The sequence below is a fragment of the Sylvia atricapilla genome, chromosome 29 (assembly GCF_009819655.1).
Source record: "Sylvia atricapilla isolate bSylAtr1 chromosome 29, bSylAtr1.pri, whole genome shotgun sequence".
NCBI classification, from domain to species: domain Eukaryota; kingdom Metazoa; phylum Chordata; class Aves; order Passeriformes; family Sylviidae; genus Sylvia; species Sylvia atricapilla.
The window spans coordinates 1,901,291-1,924,193 of NC_089168.1; the positions used below are offsets into that span (position 1 = coordinate 1,901,291).

The 22,903-nt window shown below is 60.0% G+C and overlaps 1 protein-coding gene and 1 pseudogene across 1 annotated transcript; both read left to right on the top strand.

Annotated features, from left to right (window-relative positions):
- Positions 1 to 3,450: 3,450 nt before the first annotated feature.
- ASIC1 (acid sensing ion channel subunit 1) lies at positions 3,451 to 22,076 on the top strand. The gene is made up of 12 exons (XM_066337432.1): positions 3,451 to 3,965; positions 4,434 to 4,831; positions 5,636 to 5,831; positions 18,636 to 18,786; positions 19,227 to 19,354; positions 19,549 to 19,699; positions 19,781 to 19,837; positions 19,917 to 20,070; positions 20,146 to 20,237; positions 20,490 to 20,569; positions 20,663 to 20,767; positions 21,297 to 22,076. Exons 2-12 carry the CDS (start codon positions 4,467 to 4,469, stop codon positions 21,399 to 21,401), a joined length of 1,584 nt encoding a protein of 527 aa, XP_066193529.1. The 5' UTR covers positions 3,451 to 3,965; positions 4,434 to 4,466; the 3' UTR covers positions 21,402 to 22,076.
- On the top strand, positions 17,262 to 17,959 carry LOC136372685 (acid-sensing ion channel 4-A pseudogene; annotated as a pseudogene).
- Positions 22,077 to 22,903: the final 827 nt, after the last annotated feature.

The following is a 22,903-nucleotide window of genomic DNA, read 5'->3' on the forward strand; positions in this document are numbered from 1 at the left end:
GATGTGATCTAAAACTTGATATAAAATTTGGGAGCCTTTGCTCGCACGCCCAGGATGGCACCACGCTCGGGGCCAGCCCAAGCCAGCATGGCAAGAAGCAGCTCTGTTAATAGCCTCGTTAGTCTCACCAAGATGCTGAGGCTTTGGCTTCCAGCAGATAATTAACGATGTGCTCATGAATTAGGAAACCCTGGACCTCTACCAGGATCTCTGTGGAGGGAACAGAGCTGCTCTTGGTTCAGAGCTGGAGCAAAGCGATGCCTCGAGGAGCAGCACAAAGCAATGGGAATGGCCAAAGGGGACTGGCAGAAGCCTTCTTTGCCCATCTTTAATGGCAAGACCAGTTTTTCTCCAGGTACCCAACACCTGGAGCTGCAAAACAGGAAAAATTTCTTCATGGAAAATGTTGTCAAGCCCTGGCACAGGCTGTTCTGGGCCACCGTTCCTGGTGGGATTTAAGACACGTAGATGTGATGCTCGAGGACATGGCTTAGTGGTGGCTTTGGCAGTCAGAGGATCTTGGAAGTCTTTTCCATTTAAAGGATTCTGTGCAGATACAAGAGTCACTAATGCTGGAGCTGCCCCACCAGCAAGGAAGAAACACCTAAGAAGTTCTAATAAGGTCCCACGGCGCCTCATTTGAATAGAATTTACTGTCACTAATGATGCGAATGGTTATTTCCCCAAGCTAGGAAGTATTTGGCCCCAAAATGGGCTCCTGGAAGCAATTTCAGACGGCAATCTGTAATGCTGGAGCTGATGGAAGCAATTTGCAACCCATTAGCAGAGATCGGCTGTGAAGATATTTTACACATCACTCAGTCCAGGTTTGAGGGGGGGATGGAATTTTTTTCCCCCCTCTCCTTTGGAATTTTTGTCCTGGATGGGGTGAACACCTGAGCAGCCCCAGCAGCAGCTTTGCCACAGGCCAATGGTGACTTCTGAATTAAATCTCTTAAATCTTTTGAAACCTCTTAAATACACAAATACTGTCCCAGACTGCAGGGCCAGGCAGCCCCAGAGCCTCATGCTCCACGAAGGGACACAGCAGTGCCCAGCACCTCCAGCACCCACAGGACTAATTAACAATTATTAATGAATTTGCCTCCTGGACAGCAGCGGGTGCAGGTAAAGAAGCAATTTGCAAGCAAGGGCTGCCTCCATGGAGGGAGCAATAGCACGGCACAACCCTAAAAAAGCACGGAAAAGCATCACTTATTCATCCTTGCCCTGGGGATGCTCTTCCAAGGAGCAGGATGGGAGCTGGTTTCCGTAACTGGGGTGTGTATGGTGGGGCAGGGACAAGCTCTGCTGGGAAGGTGAGAAAAGAGCCCCAGGCCTTGAGTTATCCCTTGGCCCAAGCTGCCGAGGTGTTCCCAAGACACGTCGGTGCCTGCCTGTCTGCTGGAGCCTGAGCTGGGAGCCTCAGCTCTGCAGCACCTTCCCTTAATTACTTTTTCCATTCTAATTAGATCTTAGGGCACGCTGAGGGGAGCCCTGATTACTGAATCCGTGCTCTGAGCACCCGTTTTGAACAGGAGGGTTCCACCACAGCCGCTCGTGCCCCACCACTCCTCACTAACCCACCCCTTTCAGCCTTCGTGTCTTGCAGTTCTCACCTGCTGTTACCTCCTCACCCATCCCACAGCCCTCGGCTGGTTCCGCTGTCTCTCCCAGCAGGAATTAACACAACCCTCACGTGGCTTCCCCCAAAAAAATAACACGGAAACGCTCCCAGTCCCCACGCTCCACTCGATTCCAAGGATGCAGCTGCATTCTCCCTGGATGAGGGCCAGCGGTGAGGAAGTTTCCTCTGGCCGTTCTCCTCCTCCCTAGCTCCTCTAGAAAAGAGTCCTGGGGTGTCTTGGCGCCCCAAGAGCTCCATGAGACCCCCAGGAAACGTTCTCCATCCAGGGGATGAAGCAGAGCCTCTTCCCTGGGGTTTTTTTGTGCACTAGAAATCAAGGATTACCAAGAATGTCCACGTGCTCACCTGCTCCAGCCTGAGACCTCCTCCCTCCCTGCCCAGCCGGGGGATTTACTGTCAATAAAACCACTGCAGAGAGTGACTTCTCATCTGGAAAAAAAAAGAAGGCAGCGGCGTTGGGGAGGGGGGAACAAGCGCTTCCTAAACGTCCTTCTCCCTTATCCCAGCAGCACGTCCTTCTCCGGGCTCCCATCAGGAGTGCTAATGGAGGGACAGCCATCAGGCAGGCAGCTGTCGGCCCGGCGAGGAGCGATGCTGCCTGCAGAACGGAGCAGGAAGGGAAAGGCAGAGCTGGTGCCAACTGGGAATGTTGATGCTGCTCTCCCAGCCCCGCTGCCACGTCCCCAAGCACTGGCAGGGCTGTCCCTGAGCTGAGCAAGGGGGACAGTGGCTCGGGGGGTGTCCCTGTCCCTCAGCTCTGTGGTTCCCAGGTGCTCCTGAGCAGGTCCTGCTGTAAAACCCAAGGTTCCTGCTCAGGCAGGGGAGAGGATGCTCCAGAAAAGGATCAAACCAAGTGTGCCCAAGCCGTGGGATTTTGGGGACAGGGTAAATGTGCCTCACTCCGCTGTGTCCCTAAATGCCCAGGCTCCTGTTTGCTGCGGTTCAGGTGGGGACAGGCACCTCCGGGCAGGGCCACAGCTTGTGACACCCCTGGGGTCTGGCTGTCCCTCTTTCCAACATCACACTTGTAAAGGACATTGAAGCATCCTTTTCCATTTGACTGCAGCCACCTTACTGGGAGCAGTGGGCGGGTTCCTGCTGCAGCCTCCACACCCCGAGCGGGCTCAGCTTAGGTGACGAGGGCACCCCACTCCCCAGGGCGGGCAGGGGGTGCAGCTGGAGGCACGGGGAGATGTGCTGGCACTGGGGGCAGCTGGGCAGTGCTGTGTAACCCCCTCCCCGAGGAGGAACAGAGCGCCCAGCACCCCGGGAGCAACCCAGGGACAACAGCCAAAGGACGATGCTGGGAAAGGGGCGACGTGTCCTGAGCAAGGCAAGGGCCCAGTGCCTCCAGCAGGGTCAGTCCCTGTCATTGTGACATGGTGACAAAGCGTGACAAGGACCAGCCACGGGCAGCAGAGCAGGGCGGCACGGGGTGGACACTCGAGGATGCGTGTGCCCCGTGGCCAGAAAAGGGCTGGGACGCCACCGGTGGTCCCCAAAAGGACCAACCCCAGGATGTCGCGGCGCTGGGGCCACCGGGGGTGAAGCCTGAAGGGCGGGGGGAGGCCGAGGCAAGGGAGAGACGGGTCAGAGATGTGGGGGGCTCCGGGGGGCTCCGGCGGAACGAGGAGCATCCCTGGAAGGCGCTGGGGGATGGGAGCGGCACACGCACACGCACACACACATTACCCACATGCACCAGGCAGCAGCACCAACAGCCCCTGCCAGCGCCTGCAATCGCTGGAGCGCCGCTCCTGCGCCTCTCCCTCCTCCTCCTCCTCCTCCTCCTCCTTCTCCTCCTCCTCCTCGCTGCCCACCGGCCTGCGGCACCCCTCACCGCTCCGCGGCCTCCGGCCCCACCAGCGCTCAGACAATGACTTCATGCGGATTATGCATCTGAAGAAATCACCAGCTCCCAGATAGCCACAGGGGGAGGTATCCATGTGTTTGGCAGGGAAGCAGCCTCCTGCTCGCCTTCCTTCTCCTCCTCTTATCTCCTCGCACACGGCAGCTGCCTCCTCTCCAGCGATGGTCGCCTGCGGTCCCCCCGCGCGGCGCTGAGGCCCCGGCGCATCCCCGCTCCCACGCTTGCACCAAGGTACCAACGAGGCTATTTTTATTCTCCCCCCTCTTCTTTTCCGGTTCACCCGCCGCTGCCGGGCTCGGTGCCTCAGCACCCTCGGTGCCTGCACATCTCCCGCTCCCGGTGCTCCCAAGCCGGCGGCCACAGAGGCTCATCCCAGCCCCGGCTCCCACGGCGCAGCGGCAGCAGCACGAACCCAGCTCCAGCCACGGCCGCCGGCCCTGATCTCAGGTTTGCATCCCTGATTCCTTCCTCTGGTTGTCGATGCGACAGTGCCATTTGTGGGAGGTGGAGGGGGAGCTGGGGCAGGTGGGAGGGGGAGATAAGGTGGGGTTGGGGTGTGTGGGGGGGTGAGCACAGCACCCCATCCTGCCGTGGGATGGGGAGGGCAGGGAGGAGGTGGGAGGGGAGGAAATGCAAGAGGCTGCATCCAAATAAATGGATTTAAGTCTATATCTATATCTATATCTATATCTATATCTATATCTATATCTATATCTATATCTATATCTATATCTATATCTATATCTATATGCATGTCTCTCTGTGTGTATATATATATATATATCTGTAGGCTTGGGGGCAAGAGCAGGGCACAGCAAAGCATCTGCCCCTCGTGGGCACTGCCCACCCGGGGCTGCCGTGGGCTTGGGCTACCCACAGCACCCACGAGGCACCCACGGGCTCCCTTCTTGGCAGAGTGGCCACCCCACTGGGCAGCTGGCACTGACCATGATGGACCTGAAAGTGGACGAGGAGGAGGTGGACAGCGGGCAACCGGTGAGCATCCAGGCCTTCGCCAGCAGCTCCACCCTGCACGGGCTCTCGCACATCTTCTCGTACGAGCGGCTGTCGCTGAAGCGCGTGGTGTGGGCGCTTTGCTTCCTGGGCTCGCTGGCCCTGCTGGCCCTGGTCTGCACCAACAGAATCCAGTACTACTTCCTGTACCCCCACGTCACCAAGCTGGACGAGGTGGCGGCCACCAGGCTCACCTTCCCCGCCGTCACCTTCTGCAACCTCAACGAGTTCCGCTTCAGCCGAGTGACCAAGAATGACCTGTACCACGCCGGCGAGCTCCTGGCCTTGCTCAATAACAGGTGGGTGCCGGTGACTTGAGGTGGCCCCAGGTGACATCTCAGTTAGTCTGGATGCAGCCAAGAGCGGCCAGGTCCTGCTGATGCTGCTGGGTGTGTGGCTCCCACACTGGGCTGCCCCAGATGGCTCCAGTGCACGCAGCTCCCACCCTCAGTGTGCAGCACATGCAACAAGGCCAGGGCCACTCCCCTGGGTTCTTGTGGGGCTGATGCAGCACACCTGGCTCTGGTGCCATGTCCTGGGTGCCAGCAGGTGAAGCCACGGAGTGTGGCCGACACCTCAGGATGGTGACATTCCTTGGGCTGTGGAAGCCCCTCACCTGTGGCTGCGGTGGCTCCTCGGTGCTGCCAAGCTGCTGTCAAGAGCCCAGAGCACTCCCTGCCCATGCCAATGCCAAGGGGCTTCACTGCTGTCCCCTCTCCTGCCCCAGGGAGGGGTTTTCAGGCATGGCAGCAGAGCTGAGGCCCGGCACGTTCAGCCCATGTCCCACCTCACCAGGATGCCACCAAAGGCACAGGGCAGGTGACTGGGTGGCCTCAACCAGGACTGGTGCTGCTGGACCAGCAGTGGGGCAAGTGGGATGGGTTTGGAACGTGACCACTGCCCAGCTTCTCATCCATCCTTCTGCTATCTCTTGTGCGTCTCTGGGCCACTTTGTGCTGTTGGGTGCTCTGGAAACGCCAAGTGCAAGGTGGGGCTGTGCTGAGCCCGTGCAGGGGTAGCTCCTGGGAACCCCAAGTGGCCTTTGCCAGTGGGAGCAGCCACCAGAGCCAGGCCTGAGCCCCTCCCTGCTCTTTCCCCCCAAGATACGAGATCCCAGACATCCAGACAGCTGATGAGAAGCAGCTGGAAATCCTGCAGGACAAGGCCAACTTCCGAAACTTCAAACCCAAACCTTTCAACATGCTGGAGTTTTATGACCGGGCTGGCCACGACATCCGGGAGATGCTGCTGTCCTGCTTCTTCCGTGGGGAGCAGTGCACCCCCGAAGACTTCAAAGTGGTGAGTGACCCGAGGGCCCTGCCCAGTGCCACATTTCCCCTGTGCAAGGAGGGTGTTTGTCCACCTGTAGCTGCTCCTGCCTCCTTCCAGCTCGGAAAGGAGCGGCGGCGCCGTCACTAAGGGGGTGCTGTTGGGTTTTGGAGGTCCAGGTTATCCCCAGGAGCACGTGCTGCTCCGTTCAGCTCCGTGGGCTGCTCCCACGTGGGCACAGCTCCCCGGGATCATTTGGGCTCTGCAAAGCAGGGTTGTGCCGGGCTGGAAGCTGCCATGGTGAGGAGGCTCCAGTGGAAAAGCAGGGAGAGCACGGATGGCCGAATCCCTTGGGAACATGGGTCCCAGTGGCTCCGTGCTGTGCCCTGCCGTGGAGGTTGTTCTCGTGCTGGTGGATCCAGCACACAATAAAGCCTTTATCCCTGCGGCGGCCTGGCCCCATCCAGCTGGGAATGAAACAGTGCTGGCTATTCGGGTGCAGCCGAATCAATTCGGCAGCCGCCGTGGCAGTTCACGAGCAGCTCCGGCGTGGAGCCTCTGTCCCCCCAGGCTCTTCGGGGTCCTTGTCATTGTCACCAGCCCAGGGATGTCCCCCTTGTGTCCCACGCTGAGCACGGCTGGGTGTTTGCAGAGGTCCCAGCGCAGTTTGGGTGGTTTGAATCATCGGCATTAAATTCCCGTGATGGGCTCTTTCCACGAGCAGGTGTCTGTTGTCAGCCATGAGGCGTTTTATTTGTTAAATGGAGGCACGGAGGGGGCTGGATCCCCTCCAGCAGGGCCAGCTCCAGCCTGTGCCCAGTTCTGACTCCAGCTCTTCCAGGGCACGGTCACATTTTCTGCACTAAACCATCCTCAGGGACCTTCATCCCAGCTCCCCTCTCCCTTCATCTCCTGGGTTCCAAATCCTTTATGTTCTGCCTCCCCTTCAACCGGCAAAAGCCAAACAGACTCGCAGCTGGTTTGTTATTCCTGCCTGGATTATTCCTTGCAAGCAGGTTGGGATGATTTAATGGATTTGATTAGAGGCTCTCTGCTACATCTCTGTTGCTCTCTGGGGTCCCCTTGCAGCCCGGCACAGGGAGGGGTGTGTGTGGTGGGGCTGGGATGGGGTCCTGGCGCTCTCAGATGTTTGAAGGGGCTTGTCTCACCAGTAAATTCCTGCTCCCTCCACGGGCTGAGCCAGGCTCGGTGCTGCTCTGGGCCCGGTGGTCCCTGGCCAGGTTGGGGGTGCTGAGGACCAGCACCTGGGCACGCACCCCGTGCTGCCCCACCTTCCCACAAGGGGCTGGGTCCCCTCTGCGCTTTGGGAAGCTCCTCCAGTGTCCAGGGACGAGTTTGCATCCGCTGTTCTCTCACTGATCCAGGGAGGTCTTGCCAGGGGGAGTTTGGGGGCTGCCCAGACCCCATAGCCTGGGGCAGATGGGGACAGCCAGGGGGTTGATGGGGACACTGAGGTCAATGGGGACAGGCTGGAGATCAGTGGGGCTGGCAAAGGTGGCCGGGGGTCCCGGGGGTGGCCGGGGGGCGATGCTGGCCGCCCGCTGATGGCAGAGGAGCGGCGGCAGCGCCAGGGCTCGACACGCCGCGGTGCCGCCTTATCTGTCCCTGGCAGAAGGGAGGGCTCGGGGCAGCCGCGGCGAATGCAAATGAGGGGCTGCCGGAGCTGAAATACCTGGAGTGACCTGAAAAGAGGAGGAGCCGCCTCCCGCCCGGGTCCCCTCACCGTGCGCTGTCGGGGTGGGGGAACATCGGCACCGGAGCAGAGACCCCTCCGTGTGCCCCCCAAAGCACCCACCAGGAGCAGCCCGGGGGAGCTGTGGGCTGGTGTCACCCCCCCAGGTCAGCTCACAGCATCACCTGCAGTCAGCGCAGGGTCCCTCACCACAAGGGGCTGGTGCTGGATGCTCTGGAGAAGCCCATCCTGGGATGATTTGGGCTTTTCCCACTTCCTCTTTCATCCTGTGTCATCACCAGCCACATCGGGGGTGCTGGCATTGCTCATCCCTCTCCATGCCCCGCCTGGCTGGTGTTCCTCAGAGTGTGCAGGGCACAGGGACACTCCAGTGGGGCTGACCAGGCTCAGACACATCCCATACTGGAGACTGAACCCTTTAAAAAGACCAGAGGGGACCACTGGCTCACCCCAGCTCTGCCCTGGCTTTTCACAGCCCCTCCAGCACCAGGGAGGTGTTCGGTGTCCACCAAAGCTCCCTCCCTGCAGCAGCCCAGGACAGGGACAAAGATCTCCTGATCTCCTCCCCGAACCCCTGGCATGACCCTAAAGCCTGGAGAGGCAAACACAAAGCTGAGGGGCAGGTCTTGACCCCCCTCAGGACATGACCCTGAGGGACACGGGCTCAGATGTCCCCACGCCCAGGGCTGTGCCCAGAGCCTCACACAGGGCTGGCACAGGCAGAGTTTTCCTTTGCAGGAGGGGGCTCGCCCTCGCCGCTGCCCTGTTTCGGGGCCACGCTCCCTGACACCCTCATTAGCAGCACGGATCAATGTTTCACTCTTCCTACTTCATTATTTATGAGCTGGAGTCCTCCCTGCGCTGCGGGAGCGTGCGGCTCCCCCTCCTTCCCTTCCCCGGCTCCCTGCTCACGCTTCCTCCCCTCACCGTGAGGTTCCCCGGGAGCCTCGCACATCCACAGGGATCCGCATCTCACCCAGCAGGGGAGAGGCCCACGAGTCCCCGGGCTCCAAATCCCAGGGTAAAAAGGAGAAACGCAGAGGATGAGTTTCCTCTCCACATCCCCAGTGTGGGAATTGTGGCGGTGTGAAACCTCGGGAAGGTGCCTTTTTCTTGGGAAGCCGCTTTTGGGTGGTCGGTGCAGCCAGGGGAGGGACAGGAGAGGCTGTGCCTGGGGTGACACGATGCTGCGTTTGCAGCTTTTCCCTCTGACACCCTGTGAACTCATCCCAGGGACAGCCCCGTGCCAAGCTCCGTGTCACTGTCCTGCTCCGGGGCACGGTGGCTGTGCCTGGAGCCCCGGGCAGCGTGCATGGGACAGCCTCGATGAGCTGGAGAGGATTAAGACCTCTGGACTGTTTCCATGAGGCTCCAGGGCTGAGCTGGCACTAGGGAGAATTGAGTTTGACGTGGAGATCATGCCGCTGCCTTTTGCATCGGATTCTGCATCCTGTGCCCTGGAAACACGGAGTGCACAGAGAGGGAGAGCCAGGGAGGCAGCGGGAAGGGTCTGCGGCAGCCCCAGCAAACCCCAACCACACTCCTCCTCTCCTCCCATCTCCAGAGCAGTGTGGGGGCTCCTGTGATGGAGAACAGATCCTGTTCCTCACTGCTGAGCCTCCTCACCCTCCTTCTGACCACACTGCACCTCGGTGAACCCCACTAGACACCACCAGATCCTGCTGTGCCCCTCAGACTCTGCTGACCCCCAATGCGTGCCCCTCTGCACCCCCAAAACCTCTCAGCACCCCTGGGCTCCCTGCTCAGCCCACCTTGCTGCAGCTGAGGGGTGTCGGAGCTCTGCTCCTGTCACCCAGGAACACAGCAGCTTCTCCCCCTGAAAAACCTCCTTTGTGCGGTTCAAACCTGCCCTGTTGGTGGGGTGTCCTGCAGCACCCGGGGGATCTCAGAGGGATGAGCACAGTAGGACAAACTCAGGGGTGCTCAACTGGGGGGTGCTGCTGGTCCCCTGCTCTCCCTGGCTCTCAGCCCTGCAGGATTGAAACCCCAGCTCCTCCAGGGGACCCCAAACGCCGTGCTACTGGTCCCCTGCTCTCCCTGGCCCCCAGCCCTGCAGGATCCAGACTCCAGCTTCTCCAGGGGACCCCAAATGCCGTGCTGCTGGTCCCCTGGCCTCCCTGGCTGCTGGTCCCCTGCTCTCCCTGGCTCTCAGCCCTGCAGGATCCAGACCCCAGCTCCTCCAGGGGACCCCAAATGCTTTGCTGCTGGTCCCCTGCTCTCCCTGGCTGCTGGTGGTGCTGGTCCCCTGCTCTCCCTGGCTCTCAGCCCTGCAGGATCCAGACCCCAGCCCCTTCCAGGGGACCCCAAACCCAGGCCTGGCCCCACACGGCCCCCACAGCAGTCACAAGGCCGGAGCCCCGTGGCGAGCGGAGCTCTCCCGCGGCGCAGCGTTAGTGGATAATCACGGAGCCGGAGTGAGCAGCATCTCCAACACAGCTGGAGAGAGCGGGCGCGGGAATTACTGATACCCAGACATTTCCTGGAGCTTTTGACAGTTAATAAACAAACCGCATGGGTCCATCTGGCTCTGGAAAAAACAACTTGGGGACGGCGTGTGGGCCACCAGGCACGGCCACTGGTCCCAGATTGTCCCATCGTGGTTTGGGGCTGGTTCTCAGCAGCATTCCCAGCAGCATTCCAAGCTCCAGCAGATCCCGCCAGGGTCCCCAACGGAGCCGGTGCATTTACAAATTCTGTAAGACATTCGAGTGATTTATGCAAATCACTTTTTAAAGCGGCACACAGGCTCCTAAATAACTTATAAAGCGTTGGAAAACTGCTGGCGTGTGTCCGTCGTTTCTGAGCACCGATTCACCTCGGGCATCCCCGGCTGGTCCCAAGGGGCCCGGCTGAGCATCCTCACCTGGATTATCAGCAAACTCCACCCGGGTTTATCCCCCACATCAGCCTCTCTCTGCGGCCGAACAGCAGCAGGAGTTTGACCCCCGAGGTTGCCTCGTTTTCCAGACGGATGAAGCGAACCCAGCGGGACACGATGTGAGCTAATCGGAGGTGACGGAGCAGAGGAGGCGCCGCGCACGGGACCGCAGCCGTTTGCTGGTGGTGACTCTGCTCTCCCGGGTTGGGAGTGCCCCGACTCTGTTGTCTGCTCGGCAGCTCGGAGATTTTCCCCGTATCACTGTGTTTCGCTCAAAGCAAATCATCCAGAAAGCAGCCGTGAGCTGTTTCGCCCTCGGGCACGGAGCAGAGACACTCAGGCGTTGCTCCTCAGCTGCCTCCTTGTCCCGGCTTCACCCAAACGCTCCCAGACCTGGTCAGGGAGGAGGACTGGGGAGCCCTCGGCTGCCTGTGGCTTTGCTGACCCCACGTTGGCACGAACGTGGATGGAAACTCTTGTGGGAAGCTGCTCTTCACTCTGCTCTGCTACTCTGCCTGTGAGTGTGTGAGACCAGCACCGCTGAGCCCAACCACGACTGATCTTGGCCAAGATGGGGCAGAAGAGGACCAGGAACAAGAGGGATGAGAGCACAGGTCCTGAGAGGCCTGCACCTCGCAGCCACTTGGTTTAGAGCTGTGAATGGGGCACCCGAACCTCAGAGCTCTGCAAAACGGTGGGATTAGAGGAGAAGGACTGGCAGGATCAGTGTCAGGCTCAGCCGGTGTCATTTAGTCCCTGGCTCTGCTCAGGGGCTCTGCCCAGCCCTCAGCAGGTCCCACTGCACACCCAGAGGGGTCACACAGCCCCAAAGCTCTGCACACACCCAGAGGGTGTCACACACACAAAAAGTGCCTCGCACATGTGGAGATGTCACACCCCAAAGCACTTTGCACACCCAGAGGTGTCATGTGCACACCCCCGAAGCACTTTGCACACCCAGAGGGGTCCCACACAGCTGGAGGCGTCACACACCCAGAGGTGTCACGCCAAGAGCTCACAGCGCCTCAGCTGCACTCTGGCCAATCCTGTTCCTCTTGCAATGCCTTTGCACATAAAGACTCATTAAGAAATGAATTATTGATGATTATTAATAAGCTGTAATGGCATCTGTGGCTGCTGGAAGAGACGAGGAGCCTTTCGAGTGGCATCCAACCGCAATGGAGGTGAGGATTTCATGGCTGAGGACTGGGCACGTGTGTCCCAAGAGATCCACTGGCTGGAAGCACAACCCTGGACAACACCAGCATGGGAGGGGTTCAAAATTGTTCCCCTCAGCCTCCTTTTGGTGTTTTTCCCAGCCTCAGGCTGGGCAATAGCAAGGTTTTTGAGGGCTCCTGCCCAGGAATCTCCTGGTGCCATTTTCCCTCTCTCCCTGCTATCAAGTGGGGAGAAGCCAGGCTGGAGGGGACAGATCCCCTAAACCTCTGGAGCCACAGATCTCCACAGGGAGACCAGGAAATTAACTGTCTCGTGGCCTCTTTTTTTTGCCTCAGTTTAATTTCTCTGGCTGTTTGGAGCCACCTGTGTTTTATTGCCTGTGGAGCTTGGCCGGGGCTCCCGAGGCAGCGCTGCAATTCCTGCTCCAGCCAGGGCTCAAGGAGCTCCTCACCAGCTCTTATTTATTTATACAACCCCAACACTTGGATATTATAACCAATTATTTATTTTTAAAGGGTTTTTTGTTTTTTTGTTTTTTTGTTGTTTTTTTTTTTTTGTTTTGTTTTGTTTTGTTTTTTTTTGTTTGTTTTTGTTTTTTTTTTTCCTGTATGGAGGGTTTGATGTGTTCGCATCCAGGCTCTCAGCCCAAGGACAGAGCTGGGGCAGGGTGTTCCCACCCACTCTGTGATTTATCAGGGATTTTAAACCCCTGCTCTGCCGCCAGGCACAGGGAGACCCTTCCAGAGCCACCACATGCCAGGGCTGTGTGACTGCTCTGCTTGGATCAGATTAGATTTGAAAAGCGTGATACGTGAGGAGCCGGAGCGAGCGAGCACAGCGAGGAAACCAGACTGGAACACCGCGGGATTTTTATTTTTTTTTTCCCCCTCTCCAATAAAACCGCTGGCTCGAATCTGCCTTCATGAACCGTCTGAGCGATTGTGAAGGATGTCAGAAAAAATCGCAACCTGTTTACGGGTAATTCCTGATCGCCAGGAAACACGGGGAAGGCGTTGGGAGAAGGAATAACCCTGGATGCACGGGAATTAGTGACACCTCGGCAGCATCCTCCTCGTCCTGGCGGTGTCCTGGTGACCTCTGCACGGCGCAAAGGGACATTGCCAGCGGGTAAAGCACCGGGAAATTCCCAGCAATACAAACTGCTTCAATTATAGGAGCGTCAACAGATCCTGGAGAGGAGGATGAGGCGGCGGCTGCGGAACCGTCACGGCGGATCACAGCCAAAGCTCCAGGGACACGCTGCACTCACTGCCCATGGAGCTGCGGGGGGGTCCCAGCTGAGCCCCCCGAGACCCCGGGCCAGCGTGGCTGCAGGTGGCCTCAGAGCCTGGGGCAGCAGCACCGGCACTCGGCAGCGCTGGCTGGGAAGAACTTACCCAGAAAAGCTTTGAAAGATTAATAGAGTTTAAATGGAAACCTTGGGAGAGGAGATAAGGCTCATCTGATAGGAAATCATATGGAACAACGGGATCCAGGGAGGCCCTGGCTCTATAATGAAGTCCACTTAGCACATTACTCACCATAATGTGCTTTTTATTAAAGTCCTGTGCTGCAGGTGCTGAGTCCGCAGCCGGGAACGCGGGGCTGGAATGGCACAGGGACCCGGAGTACCGGACCCCGCCACCAGAAGCAGCCGGGATGAAAAAGGCACCTTTGGATTCCTGTTTCCCATCCCTTTTTTGATCCAGGGATGCGACTCTGGCATCACCGGCGCCCGCGGCTGGTGGGGCCTGCAGGGACGGGGTGGAGAGAAGGCGGAGGTGGGGAATAATACAGAGGAAAAACTCCTTTTTAATCATCAATTTTTCTGCATTAGAATGTGACATGCTAATCCACTGTGAAGCGTCTAATCTGGGGGATAAAGGGCCGGATAACACAAGCTGCGCCCGGCTTGGCTGGCGGAACGAGCCGAGGCAAGGTGGCAGCATCTGATAAGGGGTGCAGGATTAGTCCCGGCACAGATCCCGCCCGCCCGGGCAATCCCACCTTGCTTGGCTGCCTCTGCTCTGTCTCTCGCCAGGGTCAGGGAGGGATCTGCAGCCCTGGAGCCGTCCCAGAGCGGCTCATCCCGCCCGGAGCGGCGGTGACAGCGCTGCCGGTGCCTCCATCACCATCTTGGCAGCTCTGGGAGCTGCAAAGCACATCCCTGGGCCAAGCCACGTGGAAAAACTCATTTTTCTCCCTTACAAATTCGCACACCCGGGGGCTTGGTGGGAGCAGACCCCAGCTGGGGGGTCTCCATCTGCCCCAAATTCTCAGCCCCGGGTGCTGCTCGTCCCTTCCCAGCGGGCAGCTCCGGCCTCCGGGCACCCCCAGGGATGACGTGGGGAGCTCAGCCAGCCTTTGGCAGGGACGAGCAAGTGGCCGTCACAAAACCGAGCGGGTCCAGCTCCCGAGGCTCTTTCGGCGACAGCCTCCCCGAGGCTCGGAGACCTGGGATAACAGAGCTTGCAATGTTGTTTTCTCCTCGCCTCCTCGGGGATTGGTTTATCTCTATGAATAACTCCATCCCGGCTTTGATCTCCTCTGCCATTAAAGCGTGACAGGCTGTGAAATGTGCTGTTGCTGCCGTCAAATCCCGCTCCCGCTTCTCCCCCCGCCGCCTCCGTGCTCCCCCGCTCCGGGAAACCTCCTTTCCCAGGCCCGTGAGGAGCTGCAGAGCAGCGAGCGGGGCCGAAGAGCCCCGGGACAGTGGCCAAACACGGTGCTGGAAGCGGATAAAACCCAGAAAAAAACTCTTTCTCGCATCCCGCAGCTCTCGCTGGGGCGGGGAGGAGGGCACGGAGCATCCCCGGTCCCAGCGGCGGGTCGGGTGTGGCGGCATCATCCCGGCACCCGCCACGGGGGCTGATGTCACGGCTAATTATAGCATCCCCCGTCCCTCGCCCCCGCCAAAGCTTTACCTGAGAGAGGGTAAAAATAACTCCCGGCGAGGGAGGAGCTGGAACGAGCCCAAGGACTCCTCCAGCATCTCCAAAACTTGCACAAACCAGGACGGCACCTCCCTGCCCGCACTTTGTCCCCGATCTGGGGGTCAGGACGCGCTCGCTCCCCTCGGCGCTGGTGCCACCGGGCTGCGGCTGTCCCCGGTCACCTTCACCCCGGCTCGGGTGTCGGAGCCGGGACAGGTGGCGGTAACCGGAGCCCGGCCCCAGGCGGCTGCTGGGAACCGGCCCTGGCGCTCCCCGCGAGCTGTTTAAGCCGAGCGAAGCAGGTTAATGGCCCCAGTCGATGATGGAATGTTTTCATTACAGCATATTTCTCTTTCTCTCTCTCTCTCTCTGCTGCAATTGCTCCCAAGAAGACACATTAAAACCTCCCCGCGCCCTGGGAGCGGATCCGCCCCTGGCTCGCACCTCCAGGGACTTGGCTGATGGCCCCGGGCAGCATCGCTCACCTGTCCGAGCCCTGCCGGGGCTGAACAACCCCCTCAACCAGTAATTCCTTAATTGCATTTCCCTTCTCCTCTCCCCCTCTAACAACCGTGGCACAAGAACTCAGTGCCAGAGCTGGGAGCACCAGGAATCCCACCCCAGCCCCAGACAGCTCCTACCTGCTCCTCCCTGGCAAGAGCATCCTCCAGTGCCAGTCTGTGTGGGATCAGCCCAGTGTGTTCCCAGCCTGCTCCCACAGGGCTGAACCAGCCCAACTGATCCGAACCCCCTCCCGGGAGCAGCCCTAAAGCCATTACAGCCCTGCAGCTCATTCCCATCAAACACAGGGCACCTGGGACCTGACTCACATGTCCAGTGACTCCCAGCCACCCAATCCACCTTTCTGACTCTCTTTTTCAAGAGGAGTTTTCATCTCAGGTTCTCTGGGATGCTCCTGACTCCTTTTTAGGATGAGTTTTCATCTCAGATTCTCTGGGATGCTCCCAAAAGGTGTAACCTTGATCTTGGCCTGATGAAATTTCATCCTGTGGCTCTGGCACTTGTCCCCAAGGTCATCCACGCTTTCTCCCAGGTCCCCAAGTGACATCTGCCGGTGTCCCTCTTACACAGGGGGCCTATTGAAGGGAATATTGAGCTTGGGGAGCCCCAGGATGGGACATCCCTCTGTCACTTCATGGATCATTGCCCCTGGCAGTTCCCCAGCGCCTGTTCCACCGGCATCACCTGCCCAGCAATCTCAGATAACTGTGCTGGTATCAGATCAGAGTTTTACTGAGTTCCTGACTGATTTGTTCTCTCAATTAATGGTGTTTGTGTGCGCTGGGATGAGCTCAGGAACCCCGCAGGGTGCACGGGGAAGGAGACAGGAGCTGAACTGAGGGGTTGGGGCGAGCTTCTTGTACCCAGGCACCAGCCCAAACCTCCCATCCAGCCCCTGCACATCCAAGTGCTGCCAGATTTAGATTCTCCCCCCGGGCCGGTGATGGCGGTGCCGGGATGGGGCTGGAGATTGCTCTGTGGTCTCTGGATGCTCTTATGAAGTGCTGAGTACAGGAAAACAGCAAACCACGAGAAGGGGCTGTGCTGCTGCAGAGAGGAGACTGCCAGCGCTGCCGGCAGCCGCCGGCTCCATCCCAGCATCCTGCACCAGAGCTGCTCCCTGGGACCCTCAGGCCTGGATGTCATTCCTTGAGGGGAGAGGTGGCTTCCCCCTTCCTCCTCCCCTGCTCTGCTCAGCCCCTCTCCACCGAGGAACTGACTGAAGACCCCCAGGCTGGGGCAGGGGCCAGGACCCCCCCACCAGAGCCAGGACCTCCACACCACAACTGGGACCCCCAGGCTGGGCAATGTCTCTCCAGTGCCCCACTGGGATCTGCAGCACGAGGTGACGTGCCCGGCACTGGCTGGGCTCTGCAGAAGGACTCGTTGCCTGGACAGCCCCCAAATCCTGCCAAGAGCAGCCCTGCTCAGATGAGGATGGACCTCACACCACTCGGAATGTTGGACTTGACAGATCTTCACGGGCACATGCCAGTGCCCTGTGGCACAGGGGGATGAGCCTGCAGGGATGGGCACTACCAGAGCAGGAGGAGCATCACAGCAGCCTGAGGACACCACAGCATCCTTCTCCTCACCTGGACCACTGCTGAACCGTATCACAGGCATTTTGGGAAAACCTCTGGCTCCAGCTGCCCTGGGGATGAGGGCAGAGAGCCTGGCATACGGCAGCTCTGGAGACAGCCGGGGACCCAGCAGGGAGAGGCTGGGCCTGGCTGGAGCAGCCTCTTGGGCTGCCAGGGCCAGACCACGCAAGGATGGAGGGCACGGCGTGGGGACCTGCACTGGGGACCTGCACACACTGTGTGCCCCCAGCCTGGCAGCCCCGTGGGTCCCCAGGCAGAACTGGGAGCTCCCACGGTGTTTCTGGGGCTGGTGATGTCTCTGCTCCGTCCTGGCAGCCGGAGCTGGCCGGTCCCGGGGGGCCCGGGGAGCCTGCGGAACCGCCCCTCGCTCCTCCTCCCCTCCTTCTGCTCCTCATATACCCTCCTCGCTCCGGCCTCTGCGAGCATCCCTCTGCTCCTCTCCCTCCCTCCAGCTTGCCTCACTCCTTTTCCCTTCTCTGTTTCTCCTCTCTGAACTTGCCCCTTCCCCCTCCCCTGCTCTCCTCAGCCCCTCTCCACTGAGGAACTGACTGAGACCCCCCGGCTGGGGCAGGGGCCAGGACCCCCAGAGCAGAGCCAGGACCTCCACACCACAACTGGGACCCCCAGGCTGGGCAATGCCTCTCCAGATATTCTGCACCGTCTCCTTCTCCAGTGAGGAAGGACCAGAAGATGCTGCAGCCACTGAGAAGGGAGAAGATGGAGCAGACGAGTTCTTATATGGGCAGGAAGAGGATGAAGAGGACGAGGAGGACACAGGGGCTACCCCGGACTTCGTGGCCTTTGCCAGCAGCTGCACCCTGCACGGGCTGAGCCACATCTTCGTGGAAGGCAGCCTGGGTGCCCGGCAGGCGCTGTGGGCACTGGCCTTCCTCCTCTCCCTCTCCGTCTTCCTCTACCAGGTGGCCGACCGCATCGCCTACTACCTGGAGTACCACCACGTCACGCTGCTCAGCGAGGAGGACAGCCCCGAGATGACCTTCCCCGCCGTCACCTTCTGCAACATCAACCGTGTGCGCCTCTCGCAGCTCAGCCACGAGGACTTGCTCTACCTGGCCCCGCTGGTCGACTACGAGCCTGGCATGGAGCTGGGCTTCACCCCAGCCCAGCCTGGCTTCTGGGAGGAGGACGAGCCCCTAAATTTGTACGGGTTTTTTAACCGCACTTGCCACCAGCTGGAGGACATGCTGCTGAGCTGCAGTTACCGCGGCCAGCGCTGCGGCCCCGGGGATTTTGCGCCGGTGAGTAGCCCCAGGGTGGCCCGGCACGGGGAGCAGCTCCGGAGCTGATCGGTGTCGGATCAGGCACGGCAGGTGATGCTGCCCTTGGAGCTTGCTCGGGGACAGGCTGATATTTCAGCCCCATCTGCCAGAGCTGGGGATGGCACCGGCTGTGGAGATCGTCTGGTGGGACGTGGAGCGTATCCCTGGGGCTGTGCTTGCAGAGGAGATGCCTGGCAGCTCCATCCTGGTGGCATCAGGGTTTGTGGGGCACTGCCCTCACATGCCCCTTGCCCAGGCTGGCAGCAGCTCCACAGTGTTGGGGTCGTGCCGACTGCTGGAGGCAAGAGCTGGTTCCAGCTTGAGAAGAGATGGGAGGGTCCAGGATCCTTTCCAGCCCCATCCATCCTCTGCAGGGATGGAGGAGGGCTTGGAGGAGGTGCCAGTGCAGGCATCAGGCTGAGTGCCACCACCCTGGGGAGCCACAGCTGCCGTGGGCTCTCTGGAGCTGAGGTGCTGTAAATCTGTGTGTCTCTTCTGCTGTGCTGTGTCTCTTCTGAGTCCATCCCTGTGGAAACACCTCCTCCTTCACCAGGGCATTTCCAACACGGAGAGATCCCGTGGCTCAGGAGCCCGGGTTGGACCATGCCCAGGCTGGGATGGCTGAGTTTTGGGGCTCTCCTGGTTTCATGCTGTGAGTCCACACACAGAAGCCTCAGCCTCAGCCCTGTGTCCTCTCCTGCAGGTCTTCACCCGCTATGGGAAGTGCTACACCTTTAATGCAGGGCAGGACGGGAAGCCCCGGCTCATCACCATGAAGGGGGGCACTGGCAATGGCCTGGAGATCATGCTGGACATCCAGCAGGACGAGTACCTGCCAGTGTGGGGGGAAACAGGTAACCCACTGCCCCAACAGCAGCTCCTGGGGTGCTGCCCAACTCCTCCTCACCTTCCCAGCCCCTTCCCAGCTCCCCAGACCACACATCCACATCCCTGCAGCTCCCTTCTCTCCCCTCCTTCCATTTCTCATCACTTCTGGTCTTTTCGTTCCCTTTTCCTCCTTGTCTTTGCTCTTTGCCATGGCAACTCCCCATCGTTTAGACACGCAGCCATCACTTGTTTATAAATAGAGGCAAATCCTTTCCCTGCCACGCTCCTGGGTGTGGAGCAGGGGGGTCGGGGCAGAGGGGGCAAAGACATGGTGCAGCAAACAGATGGACAGATGGATGGACATGCGGATGAAAACTTGGCCCAGGGGAAGGGTGGGAGGCAGAAGTTGTGGTCCCTCTCAGGAGCTGGGACGGTGCTACGCTCACCCCACTTCTCTCTGCTGCAGATGAGACCTCGTTCGAAGCCGGGATCAAGGTGCAGATCCACAGCCAGGACGAGCCCCCACTGATCGACCAGCTGGGCTTCGGGGTGGCTCCCGGCTTCCAGACCTTTGTGTCCTGCCAGGAGCAGCGGGTAGGAACTGGGCGGGTCTGGGATGTCCCCTGCCACCCTGTGCTGAGGGAGCAGAGCCGCCTCCTCCTCGCTGTGCCCCTGTCCCCACACTGCATGGAGAGGAGGAGCAGATCCTGGGGATGCCATGAGAGTGTCTGTCCCCTGTCACACTGTGGGGGGTTCTCTCCTCACCCCTGGCTTCTCTCCCCTTCCAGCTCATCTACCTGCCGCCTCCCTGGGGCGACTGCAAGGCCGTGGCGGGCGACTCGGAGTTCTATGACACCTACAGCATCACGGCCTGTCGGATCGACTGCGAGACCCGCTACCTGGTGGAGAACTGCAACTGCCGCATGGTGCACATGCCAGGTGAGCCCTGCGCCCGGCCTGGCCCCGGCCCAGCCCTCCAGAGCCGTCGCACCTGGAAAAACCTGCTCTGTGTCTCCGCAGGCGATGCCCCTTACTGCACCCCGGAGCAGTACAAGGAGTGCGCGGACCCGGCCTTAGGTGAGGCTGCCCCGCCCCGTGGGACGGAGCCGAGGTGTTGGGTTTCTCCATCTCGCCATCCCCCTCTCTCCCTGCACAGATTTCCTGGTGGAGAAGGACAACGAGTACTGCATCTGCGAGATGCCCTGCAACATGACCCGCTACGGCAAGGAGCTCTCCATGGTTAAGATCCCCAGCAAAGCCTCGGCCAAATACCTGGCCAAGAAGTACAACAAGTCGGAGCAGTACATCGGGTAAGTGCGGTCAGAGCAGTACGTCGGGTCCCTCCATCCCAAACCTCAGCCTGACGCCACTTTGGTCCTGCACAGGGAGAACATCCTGGTGCTGGATATCTTCTTTGAAGCCCTGAACTACGAGACGATCGAGCAGAAGAAGGCGTACGAGGTGGCCGGGTTGCTGGGTGAGTGTTGGTGGCTGTGGGGAGCCCTGTGACAGTCCCCAGCCTGAGTCTCCCAGTGAGGTGGTCTCGTGCTGGCCCTGTCACCATGGCCCGTTCCCAAGGCACCGTGATGTGCCCACAGCACAGATGTGGAGCAGGGAACCCCACTGCCATGACCGGGCACAGCAGTGACAAGTTCTGCCCCTTTCTCTGCTTCCTCTGCCACCCATCTCTGGACTCAGGCCACCCTGATGGCTTCCCTCTCCTCTGCAGGTGACATCGGAGGGCAGATGGGGCTGTTCATTGGGGCCAGCATCCTCACAGTGCTGGAGCTGTTTGACTACGCCTATGAGGTGAGCGTCCCGTCCACCCCACAGCTGTGCTCGTGTGGGACATGGGGAAGAGCCACCCATGAGCCCCAGGGTGCTGAAACGTGGCTCTGGCAGGTGATAAAGCACCGGCTGTGCCGGCGGGGCAAGTGCCGCAAGAACCACAAGAGGAACAACACAGACAAGGGCGTTGCGCTGAGCATGGACGATGTGAAGCGCCACGTGAGTGTGGGGCACGGCACTGTCCTCTCCTGCCTGTCCCCTCCTGCTTGTCCCCTCTTATTTGTCCCCTCCTGTTTATCTCCCCCTGCTTGTCCTTTCCTGTTTGTCCCCTCCTGCCTGTCTCCTGTTTGTCCCCTCCTGCCTGTTCCCTCCTGCTTGTCCCCTCTTATTTGTCCCCTCCTGTTTATCTCCCCCTGCTTGTCCTTTCCTGTTTGTCCCCTCCTGCCTGTCTCCTGTTTGTCCCCTCCTGCCTGTTCCCTCCTGCTTGTCCCCTCTTATTTGTCCCCTCCTGCTTATCCCCTCCTGTTTGTCCCCTCCTGTTTATCTCCCCCTGTTTGTCCCCTCCTGCCTGTCCCCTCCTGCACCCTGGGGGCTGCCCAGGAGGTGCTGTGGGGTGGGGAGTCACCGTTCTGGGGAGCTCCTGGGAAAGGAGCAGACTGCCCAGGGAGAGATGCTGTGAGGGGATGGCACTGGGTCTCTGCAAAGCCCTGGATGAAACCAGCGGCCCAACATCCCGTTTATCCTGCAGAATCCCTGTGAAAGCATACGGGGACACCCAGCAGGCATGACGTACGCAGCCAACATCCTACCTCACCACCCGGCCCGGGGCACCTTTGAGGACTTCACCTGCTAACCGACATCTGGATGTACAACCTGAGCTACCAAAGCCCTGCGAGAGCTGCCCTTCTCCCTGCTAGCGCCAGCAGAGAGACACATCTAAGGGGCCTTTGCTCCTCGGCACGGTGGGACACGGACAAGAGCGACGGCCTCGGATTTCGGGGCGGGCAGTGGGGTCAATGCCAGACCCCGGCGCAGCCCCTGTGGCAGCTGCTCTGCGCCTGCCCTGCTCCTTCAGAGACTCCAGGATGCTCCAGCCCGGCCATCCCGCGGAGCGGGAGCGACACGCACAGTGAGCCAGGGCACGAGCCTGCCCCGGCTCCCCCTTGGCTCCCCTCGGCCTTTTTAACTAAAACCCAGAAGCCAAGAAGAAGCAGCCGTTCGGCCGCAGTCTCCATCCACAGCCCTGTCCGTCTGTCCTCCATCGTCTCCATGCTCATCCTACTCCAATGCCTTGGCCGCGCTTGCCGGGACCCCTGTGGCTGGTGGTGGGGGGATCATGGGGGAGCCCCCGGTGTGCCCGGCACAGGGCAGCAGCCCAGGGGTCCCCAGAGAGAGCCTCTGTCCCCCGGGACAGCAGCTCGGCCTCGCCCGGGTGCTCCTGGCACAAAGACGCAGCACCTCCACCTGTCCACCTGTCTTCCTTGGCCCCTGCCCCAGGATCAGGCCCGGGATCAGTCCTGGGATCAGCCCTGGGATCAGCCCTGGGATCAGCCCTGGGATCAGTCCTGGGATCAGCCCCAGGATCAGCCCCAGGGACACCGGAGGGGGCTCAGCTGGGAGGTGCCACCTCATCTCTGAGGACACCGGGCACTGTCCCTCCCTGCCCACCCCTCCTGGGCTTTGGGCAGCCTGGCCAGTTCCAGCCCTGCCCTGCAGTCCTTCCCGTCCCCAGGGCACCCTGTGTCCCCAAACCCTTTCTTGGGGAGAAAGGCAGAAGGAAACTCCTGTCCCATTCGGCCACAGTCCCCAGCTGGGGACAACCCCTTGGCACCACCGTGGCTGGGCAGGCACCGGAGCCCCAAACCCCCTCGGGGTTCACAGGGGGCTCTGGGGCCACAACTCCAGCCCCACTGAGCCCCGACAGTGCTGCCCCAGGGGGTTTGGGGTGTCTGTGGCTGTTCCCCCTCCCTGGCACAGCCCTGCCCTGGCCGGGGTCTGTGGCCACCGGGTCACTGTCCCCTGGGCCTGTCAGCGCTCATCACTCCCCTCTGGGGTCCCCATTTGGCCCCCCAGCCCGTCTCCCAGCCCCCAGGCCAGAGCCCTCCCCGGGCCCAAGTGCTACTTATCTTTAAGAGCTTTTGCAATAAGTCTTTTTAGTAATTTTTTTTTTTCTAAACTGCAGTTTTGGTTTTTTATTATTCTCGTCATTTTTATTCTTATTATTTGCTTCCTGACCAAAATTAGGAACTGGGGGTCAGTCCTTTGTATCCAGCAATCACCCAAAGACGACGGGTCGGCCACATCCATAAATTTTCTTATGGATTTCTCCTAATGTTTCATCGCGTTTCATTTATT